A 21992-nucleotide genomic window follows, 5' to 3' on the forward strand; every position below is an offset into this window, starting at 1 on the left:
TGCCAAAAACGAAAAAAAAATCCAAACCCGTGGACGCAGATATCTCAGATCACGATACTGCTTTTACTAATTTTATTTTGGCTATTGACAACGATTTAATGGTCATTCCGTATGACACCGTTACTAGAAAAATATAGATCTTTTCTTCCAGCTGATTCTAATTTAAAATATTCTACTTGTAAAATGCAGTATAAATTCATTGATTTCTATAGAAATTAAGTTGTCAAACAACTTCAACAAGTTCATGGCAACTATAACAATATTCTTTAGCAAAATAACTATTTGAGATGCCATATCAGCTGCTAGTCAATTGTAAACTGGCCTCAAAATCTTAATGTCAAATGAAATAGACACAAATTACGGACAGATATTTCATTGCGCTACAATAAAATCAACGGTACCAATTTTGTTGCACCAGATGCGCATTTCGACAAAACATGTCTCTTCAGTGATGCTCGTGGCCAAAATATTTGAAATCCAAAGCTTATATAAAGGATGAAGAGCTATAATCCAAAAGGTCAAAAAAGTATAGTCAAATTCTAGAAAGGAATCAGAGCTTTGCATGAGGGAGATACATTCCTTAATTTATAATAATTTCTAATATTTTGTTACAGCAAATTTAATAACACAAAAAATCCGTATTTTCATGCCAGTACCGAAGTACTGGCTACTGGGCTGGTGATACCCTCGGGGACTAATAGTCCACCAGCAGAGGCATCGACCCAGTGGTAGTAATAAAATCAACGGTACCAATTTTGTTGCACCAGATGCGCATTTCGACAAAACATGTCTCTGCAGTGATGCTCGTGTCCAAAATATTTGAAATCCAAAGCTTATATAAAGGATGAAGAGATATAATCCAAAAGGTCAAAAAAGTATAGTAAAATTCTAGAAAGGAATCAGTATACAATAGAAAAGATATCTCTACAAACTCTACAGAAGTATACCTAACTTCGGAAAAGAATTGTCTCTTTCTTCTCCAATTCAGTCAATGCCTTCGTCTTTATTGCAATTCATTTTATGGTAACTCGATGAAACTGCATACAGCTAAGACTATTCTCAGGAAAAGGCACCAGAGAAATTGCGTAAATGCTAAGCAATTGTTGAGTCAACCGTTTGTGTGGCCATTTTTTTTACTCCTTTCATTTAGGATTGGCTTTACAAATGTACCACGAGTTTGGTTCGAAACACCTTGTTGAAACATTGAATGCCAATGGATTTATGCTTCTTAAAGTAAAGTGCGACGCTATCTAATGTGTTGCCAACCATGAAATGGAGCAAATTCTAGATAGTGTGTACGTCTCATGCATAATGTTTCCCCATCATCTTTGCAGACACGCATATGGATGTCATCTTAACTCCATTTTAGATCTCTGTTAAATCTTGGATGATTTGAAAGGAATGGTTTGAAGCTGGTATTTTTTTTAGGAACACATGTCTACGGACTTCCTACAATACCTTGTCTGTACTTGTAAAGAAAAACTCAAAATAACGTGTTTGATTTGAGCAGATCCTGTCATGTGCAGACCTATGGCCATGAGTGAAATGTGTAGAAATATTAAAACATGTCTTGTGACGGTTGATGAAACATAAGATGATGGAGATTAAGGTTGATTAGGTATAAAGCTTGTTGCACTGATACACACGGTCTCAGACCCCGGGTAAGGGGAGTGTTGGCGAGTACTTAAAAAAGTTAAATCCCCCCACATTCTGTTTGTGTCTGTTTCCAGTCACGAGACGGTTATGCAGTGTTTGTCGTTTATTTCTATATACTATATTTGTTTATTCCTTATTTATTTTGTACATTAATCAGGTTGATAGATTTTTTGTTTATTTCACACTATTCATTTCGGGAATTGAAGACTATGCAGTATAAATTTTACTCATTATTGAAGCCCGTACGGGACGTATTGGTAACGTATGTCTCATTTGGAGGGTTGCATCATTTGCAATCATATCACATCTTCTTTTTTTATATGGAATACTTTTGAAGTTTGTGGTGTGTTGCAAGAAAAAAAGGGGGATATAGGTATAAAACTTATAATAAAATAGATATTAACCAGGGTAAAATACACAACAACAGATAATACTATATGGAAGCAGTAATAATTGTGAAAAAAAACCAAAAGCAACGAGTTGTCTATAATAAAACCTGAAGTATCCGCAATTCAATGTGAGGTCATATTTCACTGTAGTGTTCTATTGCTTTGATTTGATACCTCACCCAATATGATAGTTCAAAAAATAATTTTAAAGTATTGTCTTGCATGATACTTGATTTTTACCTGAAATTGTATTTTTTCATATGGTTAAGGTGCTCTAAACATTTTATAGGTCGAAAACTTAATTTTTGAAGTTTTGTTTATAAAACGTCGTTTTAAGATTTTTTTAATAAAAATAAATCTTAATGATTAAGGTTTATGTATAATAACAAACATTAATAAAGCCAAAACAGTATTATTTGTATTAATGTAGAGTTTAGAAATAGAAAAAAAAGTCAAAATTGAGAACCTCCCAAATTTTTACAGATTTTTACATATGACCTTTGACCTCAATTAAAAAAAAATGTGACCATATTAAGTCTTGACGACAGGCATATTATTATAGTACACGATTTCCTCTTTTCAATGATATATTATATAGGTGTGTGTTCGGTGGGGAGATTAAATTAAAAAAAATCAACCTTCAGTCACCGCACTATAAAGTGTGGATAATCATAGATAAAATGAGAGCGGGCACACATTAACGTTTTATACACCGTATGATCGTACAGAAAACAGGACAACGTAAACTAGTCCGTTTAACTATTTGATTGATTCATGCTTTAAATAGTTTCTATAAATAAAATTTGACTGAAAAGTGGGATGAATGATTTATTGGTGCCACATGTAAAGCAGGATATTTTTACCCTCCCGGAGTACCTGAGTTCAACCCCAGTTTTTGGTGGGATTCGTGTTGGTTGTCGGTTTGTAGCCATGGCATTGTCGGTTTATTTTCGATCTATGATAAAAGTAAAATCACAAAAATACTGAACTCCGAGGAAAATTCAAAACGTAAGGTCCGTAAAAATGGCAAAATGATATATTAAACACATTAAACGAATCGACAACAGCTGTCATATTCTGACTTGGTAGAAAATGGTGGATTGAATCTGATTTTATAGCACTAACCCCCTCACTAATATGACAGTCGCATCAACTTACATTATATTTAAACGATGCGTGAACAAAACAGGCATAATAGGTAAAATTTTCACAATAGGGATACAGCAGTCTTCATTGTTTCACAATCTGAATTTGGACAAAAACAAACAAATATTTAACAAAAAAGCACAAAAAGCATCTACCAAATATAACAACCACATTTTTTGCTTACTTATATATTTGATTTTTTCAACTCATAAAGGATTGAATTTGACTGTCCCTCTGGTATCTTTCCTCGTTTTTTGAGTCCATAAAACATATCTAATTTTCTTTGAATATTTTAGATAAAGAGTTATCTTAATTTCAGATAAAATAAAATTTAGATTGTTTTATTAGTACCAAAAGATGATCTTACCGCCTAACACAAAAAAGTAGAGCTCACAGTTAACTGTTAGCTGTTATTTTCTTTGTAGGAATTTCTAATAAAAAGAATACAAAGTATAAATAGTGATATATTTTTACCTCAATATAAAAACAAATTGTTCAAATGTTTCTGTTCATCGAACTCTTTAGAGGTTTTGATGAGTACATCCAACATGAACACAAAAAAAAGTGCTATCCTGTTGACAGAGATTAATCTTTGAATGTTCACAATTATCTCTCTCAAAACAAACCGATTCCTCCTTTCACACATATCCAATGATCAAAATTTTCTAAGATTTTTATAAATGAAAAGTTAAAAAATATCAAAAATAAAAATGAAGGTGCTTACCTAACAAAATAGTTACGAGTTTTGAAATATGCAATATTTAAACACGTCCGGTCTACGCAAATGGTCCCTTTTCTGATTTTCTCATTATTAGATTCTTCAAATTATTTTATGATCATTTTATGGAGAGGGAATCTTCGACCATATTTAAAGAAAGAAACGATGCTGTCCTCGCATCAACAAAGTGATGTAGCACCAGCTTAAATAACTCGAAAGGAAAATTCAAAACAGAAAGTCTCTTATAAAATTAAAATAGCAAAAGTAAACGCTCAAATACATTAAACGAATGGAAAACAAATATCATATTCCTGAATTGGTACAGGCATTTCCGTATGTAGATAAATATGTTTTTTATATCTAAACTTCTTACTCAAAATACAGTCGTATAACATTATATTATTTTGACACCAATTGAACAAAACAAACAGAAATAATTGGTAGAAATGTCAAAAATAGGGGTACCGCAGTCAACATTGTGTTATAAGCTTTATCACTAAAATAAGATATGTCATCTAAATACAACCAAATGTCATATTGACTAAGTACATAAGCAAACATGAAAGACAAAAACACACCAAAAGACATAACAAATTTACACAATGGAGGGATGTATAAGTACCGAGTCACGTCAAATGGATAAAACCAAAACTAAACAGCAAGGGTTAATAACTTGCTTAAACAAATTAAAAGAATACTATAACACGAAAATAAGATGATAAACAACGTAAGTACCCATAAGCTGTACTACAACACCATTATGTATTAATTGTGTTGTTGATAAGGAATATTGATCTTGATATCCAAACCCGATGAACTTTTGTATCAAAATGACAAGACTTTTTTTCTTACATTATCCTGGTTCATCAACCTTCTGCGTAGACACTGGTGAAGTTTTATAAAGTCTGAGTAGCAGCTGCACATGCTGCAAGCTTTGGATAAAGATCTTGATATGTTTATAAAATAAAATTTAGTGATATTGATCATTTAATTTAGTTCATTTGAAAATAAGATGGTTGATATGTTTGTGTTAAGAACTTCACTGCATACTTTTATAGTCTACATATTTGTAGGAAGTGTACATTGAGATGTACCTTTTTTCAAGGTACCATTTTGTTAGAAGATGTATTTTATTACAATACAGATGCACATTTTGTAATAATTATTCATTATTTTGCATTTATTTTGATCTACCATTAAACTCATCATTCTCACTGTGAAGGACGTATTGGCTCGTAGTGTAGGGAATTAAGCTCACATATAATATGGTATCATTAAGAAAAGAACCACATTTGCAGAAAGTCGTTGCAATCATTTATTTACTATCAGACAATGGATAAGTGTTAGCACATTAAAATAAATAAAAAAACATTTGCCCTCCAAGTTCATTGTTTCTATTTAACAAACTAACGAATATGATTTGTATCTCAACTACTTAATGATGAGTTCCCACTCAAACGTGACTAGCTGTTGTATATACGACCGTATTTCTACATTGCATGTCATTCTAAACTTTCATTAATACTCACTACAACATATGTTTGTTAAAGATTTTAGATTACTAACAGGATAACATAAATTCTTTCACACCAATGAAGATATTTACATAAGCTAAAAGTTCATTTCTAATAAAATTACGGTATCCAAAAGTAATATGTGAAGTGCAACATGTGCAAAAAGAAAACTAATCAAACACTTGTAATGAAATGTAACAAGATATTTTCTGTAAAAACAACTACCTTATTTTCCAATACATAATCCTTTTGTTTTCCTTTTCCTTTATTTACTTTGGGCTATGGAATGAAAGTACAATTAACACAAAATGGACATTTTTCCAAAATTTTCACTTTCTTTAATACTTATTTTTTCATTAGTTTCAGTTGAAACGCAAGGTAAGAATTTGTCTTTTTCTTCTTTTTTGTTATTTTTGTGTATGCATAACACATACTCATACAAAGTGCCAAAAGACATAGAATAATGTTGTTTTGATACAGAACAAGAAAGCCTTAACTAGATAAAGCCGACATGGTAATTAAGAATCGCAGAAGCGTATGTTTAAATATTGAGACTTCATTGATAAATTGATATTTAAATAATTGATAGAACTGCCAAAAAAGATTTAGATACAGTGAGGATCAGTTTTATTCTCTCAGCGAACAATTTGTCGTTGAAATGTTCTTGCCATTTCAGTTCTTAGGTAGAACTGTCCGAATACGTTTTATGGTAGCAGTGTTAAAAAAACATGTCGTAAATTAATTTCTGTTCCGTGATGCTCAAGGTGAAATATTTAAATATCCGAAATCTTATACAAACGTTGAAGACCCGATACACTTAAATAGTCTTAGAGGGTAGAGTAATCTTGACATTGAATCAGAACTTTTTATGTGGAAGAGATATCCATGCATCTTAAATTATTTTCAAAAAAATAAGATCCCTTCTATGGTTGAACAGATACGAATTAATGATTTAAAATAGATTTTTTTATCATGATTTAAGCAGTTCTTGTTGATAATGACATACGTAGCTTGGTTTTCACTATAAAATAAGTGTAAAATAAAAAGATAACGAACTCCGAGCAAAGTTCCAAAAAGTCCCAATGCAAATGGCAAAATCAAAAGCTCAAACACATAAAACGAACGGATAGCAACTGTCATTGCATAGTCCTGACATGGTACAGTAAACTGAAGATAAAAGGAATCTGAAAATTTTCTAAATTCAGAAAATAAAGACCTCACATGTTTCTGTAAAAATATTGAAAATAATATAACTGTTGTAATGTTTTTACAGAGAGACATATCCCATATCATTTTCTCGGGGAGTGTTTGTATCTGAGATTATCTGATTGTACACAATCTATGAATATTCTTGCGTGTTAATATGAGATGGCTTCAATCTATGCCACATTTGAAAAATATGTATTTTCTTATTATGCCAACAACCGAAACAATAAAGTTATTACCAATAGTACACTTTATAACTGGAATTATGCAGAGTGTTTTGACATTTTAAGTATAAATTTTCATTTGCGCGCAAACAAATATATCATTTGCGCAAATTGTTTGGTTTTACATATATATTGATCCGAGCGTCACTGGTGAGTCTTATGTCGACGAAACGCACGTCTGGCGCATAAAATTATAAGCCTGGTACCTTTGAAAACTAATTATACAAAAGGCAGCACTTAGTTGTGTTAAAAGCGTTAAATGTTCCTGTTTATGTTCATGTTTAAACATACAATTAACTTCAAGAGTTGAATGATTTAAAAACTACGGATAACTTTTAGATAAGATGGAACTGAAATAATGAAATAAGTCAATAAACTCATCAGAAATAGCAGGTTTAAACCTTTGTTCACCGGACGCATGTGTTTTCCACATGAGACGCACCAGTTATATTCTAATAAAAAAAGAAAAGAAAAGTCAATACTCTCTGGTAGAAATTCTTGCAATCATTGAAAAATTTTGAAAAATGAAATATTCCATAAAGATGAACAAGTAATTCATGAAATAGAAATAGGAAGATGTGGAATGAGTGCCAATGAGACAACTCTCCATCTAATAACAATTTATAAAAGTAAACATGTACAATTATAGGTCAAGTTACGGCCTTCAACACGGAGATTTGGGTCACACCGTACAGCAAGCTATAAAGGGCAACAAAAATAAAAAAAATTAAAACCATCCAATGGTTAGCATAAAGCTGATGGTGATGGAGAGACAATTGAGAATTCTGTATATGAGCACAACCACGTTCCGTGTTGACAGTGAGACTGAATCAAAATATGTCAGCATTAGACGTAGAAAGCAACAGCACCTCTTTTGATTTTATTTAGTACCTTGATATATATACAGGAGTACACCAGGCGCAGCATGCATTATACGAAAGCGGCATCTCGACAAAGGGAAACAATTTAAAGCAGGTTTCGACACAGTTTTGTTCTTAATATAGAAATGATGTAAATGGTATGCTTGTGAACTGTCCCTAATTTTTCTCCAATATAACAAACCTGTTTGAAGAAGGTGCATTTTTTCTTAGAGTTTAGTATTTATCGCATAAATTAAGATAATCTATTTCTGATGAAATAATCAAGGATTTTTTTCTGACGTTTTAAAGTTTTTTCTTCTAAATCACAAGTAATCTTAATTTGTCAGATTGAGGACACTTTGAAATAATCTTTGGTTAAGAAAACAGGTGTATACGTAATCTTCCTAATTTTCATATAAACATTTTACAACATTTTAGCTGTTACATAGATTATAAAACTACTATCCAGCAAATCCACAAGGTATCGGATAGATTAGGAGCCACAACAAAAGAAATATAGAATAAAAATGTCTTTTAATTTGTTGAACAATATATACCTTTTGAAATTATTATTTGAAAATAAGAAGGGGATGTCTGACATTTGAAAAAAAAATTTCATAACTTATTATTTCTGGTTAAGATAACTCTGTTCGAATCATTTATAGCTTAAAATATAGTATGGACACTTGTGTGTTTGTTTGTATATTGACCAATTTAGCTAGATGTTTTGGTTATTTGTGTCATGCGTTGGCGATGTCGTTGATGTGGATCCGCCACCTTCTTTTACTCGTACATTTATTTGTAGACAATAAAAGTGTTTACATGTAGAAATATTTGTCCCTTCACTTTGGAGAGACGGTATAGTTTCATTTGGTAAAAACTTCGCTATGATATCAAGCATGACATCACATATTCCATTCTTCAACAAATGAAGTGAAATGATATCAAAACTGACAAAAAACTCATACAATTCAGTTGTACGTGAACAATTTTCTTACGACCATCGTTACCATTATTGGTTATGTTTATTAAGTACTTCCTTCAGCTTTTGAAGGCAATGGCTACAAATTATTGATTTAATAAATAAAGTTAGGTTGTTTTAATCATAAATGATAACAAAAACACTTTTACTTAGAATTTTCCTAAAATTACTTAAAACGTAACCCATTAATACCTTATGATATTTTGTTTTTAAGGATGGTTTCGAGGTCGCGGATGGAAAAGATATAATAGATTTAATGGTAAAAGTTTTACTGCATTTGTTTGTGTCTTTGTAAAATCTTTTTTTGTAAGCATTGACACAAAATAACAATAAATTTTTAGAAGTTAAAATTGCTAAATTAAATTTTGACGTTTTAAATCAAAGCAAACTGTGTCGACATTACCCTCATGTTATTGTTGTAAAGAACAAAACAAAACTAGGACTACCACTTCACTTATCACGCGCATATTTTAACTTCCAAGTTTGGTTTTCCAATTATCATTTTGTGTTTTAATTTTAAATGACACTTGTTAGTAGTGGCAAGATAAGCCTGTCTGCATAACGCAATTATGGAAATACTTCAATGCGCTGGTAATTTTTCTTAATTGTGATTTTTTTTGGGGGGTATAATGATAAAAACATCTTCAGACAAAAAGAACATGACATTTCCACGCTTTTATCTCAACTGCAAATATTTTATCTACATACTTATGATTATTTGTTTTTAAGAAAGAACAATAATATGTGATTACATTTTCATCAACATATTTCTTTTCAGTTGTCTATAGACGACACAATACAGTCTGCAACGAACGCCGTTCCACTATAAGTTGTCGCTGGGGTCAAACGCTAAAGATTCTATCAGCTGTTTATGGTAGATCACAAGTTTGGACTTGTAGACCACGAAACAAAAAACAAGTAATGTGTCGTTTAAATGTACTTAGACAAGTTCAAGACATGTGCCAACAGAAAAAGTCTTGCAGATTATATGCTTCAAATCGAGTGTTTAATAAACCATGTTCTGGTACTGAGAAATATCTGAGAATTAAATACCAATGTCTCAAAGGTATGTAATGAACAATTTGTGTATTTGATTTTTTCTATTTTTTATTATAAGTCACAGTGACATCCGCTAATGCCACAATGGCAGTTAAATAGTTCAATGCAATGGAGGACATTGTGAATAAAGTGTATGTAACAAACTCGATGTAAAAGACCATAACCTTTCTTAATTTTCATGGTCAACAATGGCAAATACTAGGAAGGTGTATATATATGTTAATGTGATTGACGTAAAATGTTCATACTCCTTATTGTTTATGAAAGATAATATAAAGATCGACAATAATCAAGAGGCACTCTTAACAACCAAAAACATAACAACGGCATTTTACAACGACTTAGATGACCAAGAAAATAAACAAAACGTTATTGCAGAAGATAAGTTGCGGCTGATTATTTTGTTATGGTCGTTGGTGAAATTCAGATAAATAGTTTAGTGCAATTTTGACGATATGCAGACTACAACATTTCATCAAATGGATTACATTTCGTATACGACACTTTATCGCCATAACAAAAATTCTAGGTTAAAGAAAACTATAAAGAAATTCATTGATGCATTATCGAAAACTAATCTATTATTTTCACCTTAGGACAGCCCATTATAAAGAACGCGTGTTCACAGACTCCCTGTAAGAATGGAGGTGTATGTAAAAGTTCAGGTACCACTTTTTCCTGTATTTGTCGAAGTGGATTTACTGGGAAAAAATGTGAAATAAGTAAGTAAACAGACAAATTTCTATAATAATGTATTTGTTTGCAAATGCTACGCTTTCTAATGGGTTATAAAGAATAAGTATTAATGCACATATTTTTGTAAGAAATATACATTATTCATGAAATGTTAAATAATATAAGCATTTCAGAAGGAATAAAATTAGAATGGTTTATAATTAAGACAAAGCTGTAAATCCTCGTTAATGGCCTTTTTTACTTGTAGGGTGTACGTTACATGTATGACGAATTGCACAAATTTATCAACTTACAACTGAACAGCAAAATAGTACCCAACTTTCTCCTTTCACTGTCAGATTAAAAAGTTTAACGAATGCCACGCTCAATATCAGATACCAATAATTGTGAAACAAACAGCCACAAGCCGGAACGAAATATAAAGCGTTGAATTCTATGAAAAAAAGTTTAACTATCTACATCATTTTCACCGACACTTGATATATGGACAAACTCGTGTATACACTTCAAGCATTATTTGATCAGACATTTTGAACAAATGTATATATATTCTGACAGCTTTTTATCCTTAGCTTGTACTGATGTGTATTCTGACACGTTTATGTTTTATCTTTTCTATACGTCTGAAACCTTCGCATTCTTTGCTCATTCCTTGTGTTTCCAAAACCCTTTTTGAAAATAGACATGTTGCATCTGTTTAACCAGTTCTTATCAGAGAACACTGTTTGTGTAAACTGTAATCACCCTGTTGAGGATAACAAACATTTCTTTTTCATTTGCCCTAAGTACAATGATGTAAGACAGATCCTTCTTGATTCCATTAACTCCATTGCTGACAATGTTGATATAAATATTGAATTATTACTTTTTGGAAACAGATTATTTTCATATGATATGAATATTGCTATTTTTAAATCTGTTCATAAATATATCAGTGACACTCATCGTTTCGTTTAAAACTTACTTATTTTTTGCTTCATTTAGTTTTCTTTTTTCTTTTTTTTTCTTCTCCACTTAAACATTAATTCATTTTATCCACTAAGCAAGCTTAGTGTCTCTTTCAAGCCATATATATATATATATATTTCTAATGACTTATAAAGGATATTTGCATGTTTCAAGGTTCTTGAATATATGATGAGTAATTGCCTATATATACTTAAATATACTTTGCATTTAGTAAGTAACACTGTAAACATTTATTTTCTCATGTGTGCTCATAAGTAGCATGCATATTCCACTATATTGCATTATTTTAAATACAGTTGTTATAATTGAATTATACCTTGAACATGTAATATGGAGAGAGCTTTTATAGGCTGTGCCTGTTGCTCAATCCTTTTCATATCTTAATGAATAAAATATGTTTAAAATCAAATCGGGTAGATCTTGTATTGTTATTCTTTTTTGAAAAATAGTGTCTAAAAGCTAGTTTCACTATACACATCTTTTATCAGTTTATACCGATATTCTGACGGTAGACAGATAATGCTAAAATGAAGTTGATAAAGAAGACGGACACCGTCTAGTCTTTACATCAAGAAGTAATTTCACTTTTTGCTGAACTGTTAATTCAAAAGAAATTAAAATTGTCAGAAACAGATGTTTTCCATTGGTAGAAAAATATTGGTTATATGAAGGAAACTTTTTGAACTGATCAAACTTTTTTGTGAAATACAAAGAATGCTTTTTTTCAAAAACCTTTACCATAGAGTACCATTCAGATTACATTTTTTTTAACAACAAGAGGTGCAACACCATAAAAGCGTTTCATTCACCTTAAAAGTGTTGAAATTATGAATTTGACATTTTTTTCAACGGAATTTTATATAATGAAAATGCAGAATCAAAAACTGTTACTATCATGACTATTACCACATATTTGAATAATTACTTAATTGTAATCTTAACGCATCAACGCTTGAAATTTGTTGTATAGAATGCTCTTTAATTAATTGAAGATTATTTGACGTCTTCTTATTATGAACAAAAAAAAACAAATTTTGTGAAATTGGAAACATGGCGCCACCGAAGGTACTTTGAAACTCTTAGTGTTTATTTAACTTAAATCATAAGGTAGGGCAGTGACTTCTGATCAGATAATTATTTTATAATTCTTTTTATACAAGATATAGTTATGTTATAGCCGTATCAAACATCTAATATAAAGGATTTGAACAAGCTTTAATTTCTTTGATCTGTATCAAAACAACATCTCAAGGTAAAAAAATGCCTTAAAAGTAACTTCCTTGTCGAAGGTTGCCTTAAGTAATATCTTGATGTTTTACTTATTAGAATGTAGATGGTGATGTTAGATACGTGATACATTCTATGTCATATTTGTCAAACTCTTGTTCAGATGTATAACTTAACATGTAATAGGCTATTGTCTACTGTCGTTGATCGTACGATGACGTATTTGTTTAAGTGGATTACTGTAACTTATGTTTAAATGGATTTGAAAGGTTTGAACTCTGTTCTTGTAGTTGGGACCTCGAAAGCCGAGTGGAATTTTGAGTTTATCTAATTATCAAACACTAATAATCATCTTATAATGTTAATATTTAGGTCGGGAAACACAAAACGAGCTTTAAGTATAAGTGTGTTTGGTGGGCAATCGAGTGAAAGAGCGTAATCAACTCCTTATACAGTTTTCAACCCAAAGGTCTAAAACTGCACATGCACAGGAAGATTATACATATGTTATAGCTGTATTGCTATTATGGAAATATTCAAGGAAATTTTCCCATTTCCCCCAGATATGGAACTTCCTATTTTCATAATTCAAAGCATAACGATTTCTAAATTCTTAGAATATACATTAGCTTTTAAAAATGCATGAACTCATACCACATTTTCTTTAACTTTATTGGATTCGAGCGTCACTGATGAGTCTTTTGTAGACGACACGCGCGTCTGGCGTATGTACTAAATTTAGTCCTGGTATTTATGATGAGTTTATTTACAACCACTGGGTCGATGCCACTGCTGGTGGAGATTTATTTCCCCGAGGGTATCACAAGCCCAGTAGTAAGCACTGTTTGTGCTGACATGAATTGTCATTGATATGGTTATATTTATAAATTTACTGTTTACAAATTTTTTTGAAAAACTAAGGCTGTTCTTTCTCAGGCATAGATTATCTTCGCTGTATTTGGCAAAACTTTTAGGAATATTGGTCCTCAGTGCTCTTCAACTTCGTACTTTATTTGCCCTTTTTGACTTTTTGGGATTCGAGTGTCACTGATGAGTCTTTTGTAGACGAAACGCGCGTCTGGTGTATATACTAAATTAAGTCCTGGTATCTATAATGAGTTTATTTCCTATATCTATGATACACGCATACCTAATAGTTCCCTTTTCACAACACATAGAAATACAAATTATACATAACCTTATCATCTAATCGATTTGAAAGAACATACAAAACTGCATGTGTATATTGTCATTATCTTATTGTCAAATTTTGCATCCAGGGTACAAAATGGCATCTTCTGCTAGTATATTTAGTTTATATATGATTGTATTCAAAAACCTAACATTTTGTTACTTTTAATTCAGATATTAACGAATGTAAATCAAACCCTTGCAAGAACAAAGGGAGGTGTGTTGACATGGCAAATAAATATAAATGTGTATGTAAACCTGGGTATACAGGTCGTGACTGTGAAGTAGGTGAGTTATCGCTCATTGTTAATGGTCGAAACATGTGTTATCTGAATAATTGTGTATTTCTTGTTAACTGTGGAATTCGAATCGATTCAATAGTAGGTGTTCTAAAAATGAGGTAAAAATCATGTTGGGCTTGCTCCTGTCTGTAGTAAATAAAGGCAACAGTAGAATACCGAAGTTCAAAAATCATAAATCGATTGAGAGAAACAAAGCCGGATTACGAACTAAAACCGAGATATATATTTTTTAAAATTTTGAAATTTGAGTAATTTTGATTGTCTAACAATGACAACGTTTTTATAGTTCAAGTCTTAGCTTCCCAAATATTACTCAGTACATTACTGTAATTGTGTATTAAGTCCTATTTGACAAATTGTAAATGATTGTCAGTTGTCCTGCCGAAGATCCTTGAAGTTTAAAAAAAGTTAATTGATTTATTATTCAAGAAGTTCTAATATAACACAGACAGGCGTCATTAGTTCTTCATTCAAAAATGTAAATTATAACAACGGATAATATATTATAAGGATTTTACAAATAATCATCTGGTTAGTGTTTCTTAGTCTTTTGTTTGATATGTGTGTTGTGTATGCTGTTGTTTGTCATTTTATTTTTTGTCATGACGTTGTCAGTTTATGTTTTGTCATGACGTTGTCAGTTTGTTTTCATTTTCTGAATTTGAATGTTCCTTTAACATGTTCTGCCTGTCTTTTAAATTTTGTAATTTTTTTTACAGCTATTAACGAATGCAAATCAAACCCTTGTCAGAATGGTGGAAACTGCGTGGATGGGATCAATCGATATACATGTGTTTGTAAACAAGGGTTTACAGGAACTCATTGTAAAACAGGTTAATTTCGAGCTTTGTATAACATTTTCTATAAAATATGCACCTTCGTTGACAAAAAAGTTATCTTATAACTTTTAGAAAATAGAAACATCGTCTTCATAATCGACCATCCTTATTACCAAGTTATTTTTACTCACGATTTCAAAGGAATACATTAAATTTGATTATAATTAAACTTCACTCATAAAAACTTCAATTTTGAAACCAAACTAACCATACACAAGTTTTAAGAAAAAATACAAAACAGAGAAACTGACAAAAAAACTGAAAATCTATTGAACATAAGCAAACGATTATATGCTATGATAATCAACTGCAGCAAACCATACACTTAGAAAATAACCCCAAACAATTGTGAGAATATATTATTTTAACGCTAATAACGCCATTTGAAATTATTATATGTGGATGACCAAAACAAATAGGAATTGATAGCACTACGCATGAAAGAAAGATTTAATATGTCAATCGTGATGTCTGATAAGCAAAAAAAAAATCAAATGGAAAAGAGAAAGGAGATTAATGTCATTTAATTGATTGATAAATACCTATTAGTATTGTAGCAGAAATTTCATTTTAGAAATCAATGCGTGCAAATCATCTCCATGTAAGAATAATGGTATATGCCAGCAGGTTGGATTAGGCTACAAGTGCAAATGCAAATCAGATTACACAGGTGATCGATGCCAAACAAAACGTAAGATCTTGTATAGAGTTTCAAAAGTGTTTATAATATATGTAAAACAACAACTTCTCAGAGTTGCTCTTAAAAATAAGATATACATGATTCTTTAATATTGCTAGGTGTCTAACCATAAATGTATTCGCTTTGTGTTCCAATTTGACGTAACCACAATCCTATCATCTTTTCTTTTCCTTGAATGTGACCTACCAGATAAGACTAACATTAGCAACCCGTCTTTTGCCACATGTGAAGCAAGATCTTCTCACCCCTTTAGATCACATGAGATCACCCCTGGATTTGGGGTTGGATTCTTGTTGCTCAGCTTCTGGTTTTTTTATGTTGTGTTTGTTTTACTGATGTTTGTCTTTTGAAATTTTAATGATTTTCTTGACAAGAACATAAGAAGAAAAAAAGATAGATAGTAAGCAATATAAGATCTATAAATACTGAAATGTATGAAATCGTTATTAAGCTCCTCTTACATGAGTAAAAAGTCAACAATTTTTCTTTGATTTTCTTTGCCTTTTGTAACTATATTTTTTGGAAATACAGTTAGAAAAATCAGAGAGAAAATGTTTTGGCCGAAAAAGATGTTATACATTCCATGTATTCTTGTTGTATGGCCTCATTGTTTTCCTGATGGGCAAACCAGGCTTCGTTGAAGCCTTTTGTTTGTTATTTTGAGTCCCTTGTTCTTGACAGCCACCTTACCATATAAACATATTGAAATTATTAAGCTATTAACAATTCTTATTATAGGTGCATGTGCCTCTAATCCGTGCAAGAATAACGGTAAATGTACAGACATACCAAATGGATGTATATGTACATGTCGACCTGGGTACAAAGGAAAATATTGTCAGACAGGTAATGTCATAGAAAATTTTAAGCGGATAATTCGTGTCAATAGACAAATCCTTCTTTTATTTTCCTATTTGTCTTTTTTCATTCGATTACATTTTGTGGTTTTTTTTGTCAAGACGAATTTTGTCAGGACTGCTTATATATTTTACTTTTGTATGTGCTTTCTCTTCTAAACCTCATTCTTGAGCGCGATTCAGTGAATGAATTGAACAGAAAAATTCACGATAAAAATTAAATCAACGAAAGGTTTATTAGAATTTATCAAACTGTAACGTCAGAACCTATTTGAATGCTTTCATAATGAGAGTAGTATAAGCATATACTTCATATACACATTATATATTTATATATATATAATTCACGACTGCATTTGACTTTGTATTTAGAAAGAAAGTTAAACTACATTCCCTTACGTTTACAGTATGTCCTAATTTATCTTCGTACTGTAATGATGGTAATTATGTAGTTTCTGTGTGTTTTTCTACTTAATCTTGCCAACAAGTCTTTGTCGGAATTTAACTCGCAACTGAAGTATGGGAAGGTATTCTAAAAATGTTTTCATAATAAGACAGCTATTTCTATTTAAAATTTAATATTCTCCTCTTTAATGAAAATGTCGGACACTAAAAATAAGTTTTTGTTTAATTTTCAGATATAAACGAATGTTCCCCCTCACCTTGTCAAAATGGAGCAACATGTGTAGACAAGGTCGATGGTTATCTCTGTCGGTGTACTCCAGGATACTCAGGAGTTAATTGTCATATAGGTAAAGGTTTACAAATTACTATTATAAACTATGAAGACAAACACTTACATTGTGTAAATCAAAGAACATACGATTAGAAGTAAATAGTGCGGTGACTGAAGGCAGATTTTTTTAAATTTAATCTCCCCACCGAACACACACCTATATAATATATCATTGGAAAGAGGAAATCGTGTACTATAATACTATGCCTGTCGTCATGACTTGATATAGTCACATTTTTTTCAAATTGAGGTCAAAGGTCATATCTAAAAATCTTTGAAAATTTGGGAGGGTTTGAATTTTGACATTTTTTTCTTTTTCTAAACTATACCTAAATACAAATGATACTGTTTTGGCTTTATTAAGTTTGTTATTATCCATTAACCTTAATCATTGAAATTTTTTTTATAAAAAAAATCCTAAAACGACATTTTATAAACAAAACTTCAAAAATCAAGTTTTAAACCTATTAAATGTTTTGAGCACCTTAACCTTATGAAAAATTTCAATTTCGGTTAAAAAATCAAGTGTCATGCAGGGCAATACTTTAAAATTATTTTTTAAACTATCATTTTGGTTGAGGTATCAAACCAAAGCAATATAACTCTTCAGTTAAATATGACCTCAAATTGAATTTGCGGATACTTCGGTTTTTTTATAGACTACTCATTGTTTTGGGTTGTTTTTCACAATCAATACTGCTTCCATAGTATAATCTGTTGTTGTGTATTTAACTCTGGTAAATATCTATTATATTATAGGTTTTGTACCTATTTCTTCTTTTTTTTCCCTTGCAACGTACCACAAACTTTAAAAGTATTTCATATAAGAAAAAGAAGATGTGTGATAAGATTGCAAATGAGACAATGACATGTAACTCTCCAAATGAGACCAAATGAGACATAAATTAACAATTATAGGTCCCGTACAGACTTCAACAATGAGTAAAAGTTATACTGCATAGTCTTCAATTCCCGAAATGAATAATGTAAAACAATCGAAAAATCTATCGACTTGATTAATATACAAAATAAATAAGAAAGAAACAAATATAGTTTATAGAAAAAAAACGGCAAACACTGCATTACCGTCTCGTGACTTGAAACAGACACATACAGAATGTGGCGGGGTATAACTTTTTTAAGGGCGCGCCAACACTCCCTTAACCTGGGGCCTGGGACCGTGTGTACCAGTTCTAAAAGCTTTATACCAAATCAACCGTCATCCCCATCATCTTCTTTTTAATCAACCGTCACAAGACATGTTTTGATATTTCTACACATTTCACTCATGGCCAGGTCTGCATGTGAAAGGTTCTGCTTAAAGCAAACACCTTTTTTTGAGTTTTTCTTTACAAATACAGACAAGGTATTGTAGGAAATCCGAAGACATTTGTTCCTAAAAAATATCAGCTTCAAACCATCCCCATCAAATTATCCAAAATTTAACAGAGCTCTAAAGGGGTTTTTGGAAAGTGCAATGGCATCCATATGCTTGTCTGCAAAGATACTGCGGAAACATTATCCGAGACGAACACACTATCTTGAATTCGCTCAATTTCATGGTTGGCAACACATTAGGTAGCGTACTAGCGTCGCACTTCATTTTTAGAAGCATAAAATCCATTAGCATTCAAAGTTTCAACAAGGTGTTTTAAACAAAACTCATGATACATTTGTAATGTCAATCCTAAATGAAAAGGAGGGGGGAAGGCCACACAAACGACTGACTCAACAGCTGATTAGCATTTACGCAATTTCTCTGGTGCCATTTCCGAGAATAGTCTTGGCTGTATGCAATTTCATCGAGTAACCATAAAACGAATTGCGATAAATACGAAGGCATTGGCTGAATTGAAGAAGGAAGAGACAATTCATCCGAAGTTGGGTATTCTTCTGTAGAGTCTCGATGTCTTTTCTAAGCATACTTGCAGCGGAATGAAACATATGTCTGTGATTTGTATCTATTACAGTTGACATAGAGATTCCGAGGTCAGTTTTCAACTGACTAGCAGCTGATATGGCATCTCAAATAGTTTTTTTTCTACTAAATATTGTTATATTTGCCTAGAACTTGTTGAAATTGTTTGACAACTGAATTTCCATAAAAATCAAATGATAAAATTGAGACGGGAAATGGTGAATGTCAAAGCGACAACAACCCGACCATAGAGCAGACAACAGCCGAAATGAGTTTAGACTACATTTTACAAGTAGAATGTTTTAAATCTGAATCAGCAGGAAGGAAAGATCTATATTTAACAAGTAACGGTGTCATGGGAATTACCATTCAATTTTTTCAATAGCCAATTTTTTTTTAGTAAAAGCAGTGTCGTGATCTGAGATATCTGCTTCCACGGGTTTGGATTTTTTTTTTCGTTTTTAGCAAATAATTTGTAATGCTATCAAAATGCCAGTGCTTGAAGTTTAAAAGATGGACGGGAACCTGTTTTAACTTAAACTTATCTGACACGGATAAAACATTCTTAATACGCTCATCTGATTCAAAATTCAGTGGATATTTTTAAGCACATCATAAAACTTAACGACTTTTGTCTTTTCTTTGGACTTAATGGAGCAAGTTGCAACGGACTTAATATATCACGGAATATTTACTGAAACTATCCGTCAATTATTTTGATTTTACAATAGACTTTTCTGACAAAGTATATTTGATGTTTTATAACAAAAAACCATAGAATATAAACATATTCAAACAACGTATGTGGCATATATCAGTGTACATTAATGAAAATATGTGTAAATGATAACGAAAAAGGTAGTAATTCCATGTATCAGTTGAGAGCAAATTATTGACTAATACACAAAATGTGACGGAAGGCAAGTGATTCAGTTCCGTGTTGAAATTGAAGTTTTTTTTCTCATTCTTATTCCATTGATTTCTTAAGGTTTCTTTCATACTTTGGTTCCGAAATTTTTATCACTTATTAGTTTTATGAATTACTATATGCTTAAAATATAATGGGATAATCTTTATAACTACTATGAAGAAGAAACTGAAGTTTGTGTCTAAATTTGTAATTAAAATTACCTCAATTTTAAACAGTCCAAACTTCGCAATTTTTAAGGTTAGAAGAAAATAAAATACGGAATAGAATATTTTGACATATAAAAATAGCGCCGGGAAAAACTATTTCAAATAAACTTAAGCAAACATACACAATTTTTCATTTTGAAAAAGGGGGGTTGAAACTCTCCAATATACTACTAGTCATTAAAACGACTTTTTAGAAAAATGTGACCGTACGAAATTTTGACGACAGGGCAAAAACGAAAGAAGACATATTTGTCTTTAAGTTAAGACCATTTTTAGCCGTGTGTTATTTGGGGAGATTAAACTCGCGATCTAGACGTCTTTTTACACTTCTGTCACCGCACTAAAACAGGTACATCGACGGATTAAATGGCTACTTCTATGCATGCAGCACTTATCATTCGAACCAAAATTAAGTCAAAATGTAACAATCGGGGATAGGACGACTGTGAGTTGTCACCAGAAGGTGGAAATATAAACACTATTAATTCGTATTGAGAACAGTAAACTTATAAATCATCGATTTCAGTGGTGACAGCGCATCATTTATATGTCTGAAAATGAAAATAAAAATAAAAAACTGTGTCTAAAGTTTTTCTTTTTCTCCCTTTGATATAGTTAAATGGTTTTGATTCATGTGAGAACAAAATAAGGTTGCACAATTAGTATCCATTGGAATACTGACTGTCTACTGAAATATCATTCCACTAAACCCATCAAATATGTAATCGATTACAAATTATGCATTTTGATGATATCATTTTCGATGTATTTGTTTTAGAGTCATTGGGGTTCCTTTCAAAATAAGATATGTTATGACCTATTGGAATTTGTAGAAAAATCACTATTTGATGAGAAGATTAGATTTTTAATTGATGATCAAGAATAGAAGTGTAGAGCATAGAAAAAACCCGCTCTATTTATGTAAATTTGCATATTTTATAACGTAGCAAAAGTTTACTTTATATATATTTGTCTGAACAAAGTAAGAACAATGTTTATTAACGGTAAGCAAATTGTCCGAACTGTACTGGAGTTAAAGCTGTGGACAAGTCTGAAAAAAATCCAGATAATTAATCATTAATTTATTGTTCAGTCTTTTGTGAACTGTAAAAATATGGAATTCAGAAAAAATTAGACACTATAAAACGCTTTCTAAAAATGTACTACTTCTGATTCTGTTGCAAATATTGAGATTGTTTTGTAGATGTAGACGAATGTCTCTCTATGCCTTGTTTGAATAACGGTAAATGTCAAGATGATGCAAACGCCTACCAATGTGTTTGTCTGCGTGGATACAGTGGACCTACATGCGCAAAAAAGGGTAATGATTTACAGCTGTAAGATATGAATTTTGATATTTTTCTGACAATTATGCCTTGATCTGTCTTTTATGGTACGCTAAAGTCAAAAATAACAACTAACTCATAGTATGATGATGCAGGCTACAGATGTGATAGTTTATATTTCAAAATCAATCATATCAAAAGATACATGTATAAAATTTGCATACACTACAGTTATATGTTCCAATTATGAATTTAAATATACAGTACTATCTTTACAGTCTGAACCAATGTGCATATTATGTAATAAAAAAAAGACAAATGCCATCAATTATTGAAATTGATTTTTTTGAAAAGTCAATCAATTTAGAGTTATCTCCCCT

At 31.3% G+C, this 21992-nt stretch overlaps 1 protein-coding gene across 1 annotated transcript; it reads left to right on the top strand.

Annotated features, from left to right (window-relative positions):
* Positions 1 to 5712: 5712 nt before the first annotated feature.
* On the top strand, positions 5713 to 21667 carry LOC134710928 (fibropellin-3-like). The gene is made up of 9 exons (XM_063571344.1): positions 5713 to 5801; positions 9474 to 9761; positions 10351 to 10476; positions 14012 to 14125; positions 14859 to 14972; positions 15553 to 15669; positions 16417 to 16524; positions 17174 to 17287; positions 21531 to 21667. Exons 1-9 carry the CDS (start codon positions 5732 to 5734, stop codon positions 21665 to 21667), a joined length of 1188 nt encoding a protein of 395 aa, XP_063427414.1. The 5' UTR covers positions 5713 to 5731.
* The last annotated feature ends 325 nt before the right edge of the window (positions 21668 to 21992 follow it).

Source organism: Mytilus trossulus, chromosome 3, assembly GCF_036588685.1.
Source record: "Mytilus trossulus isolate FHL-02 chromosome 3, PNRI_Mtr1.1.1.hap1, whole genome shotgun sequence".
NCBI lineage: Eukaryota > Metazoa > Mollusca > Bivalvia > Mytilida > Mytilidae > Mytilus > Mytilus trossulus.

Excerpts from the sequence above, each read along its gene's own strand:
- LOC134710928 (XM_063571344.1), top strand. The coding sequence starts at position 5,732 with ATGGACATTTTTCCAAAATTTTCACTTTCTTTAATACTTATTTTTTCA. Across the intron at positions 5,802-9,473 it reads AGTTTCAGTTGAAACGCAAG|TTGTCTATAGACGACACAAT; the intron begins GTAAGAATTTGT and ends ATTTCTTTTCAG. Across the intron at positions 10,477-14,011 it reads TGGGAAAAAATGTGAAATAA|ATATTAACGAATGTAAATCA; the intron begins GTAAGTAAACAG and ends CTTTTAATTCAG.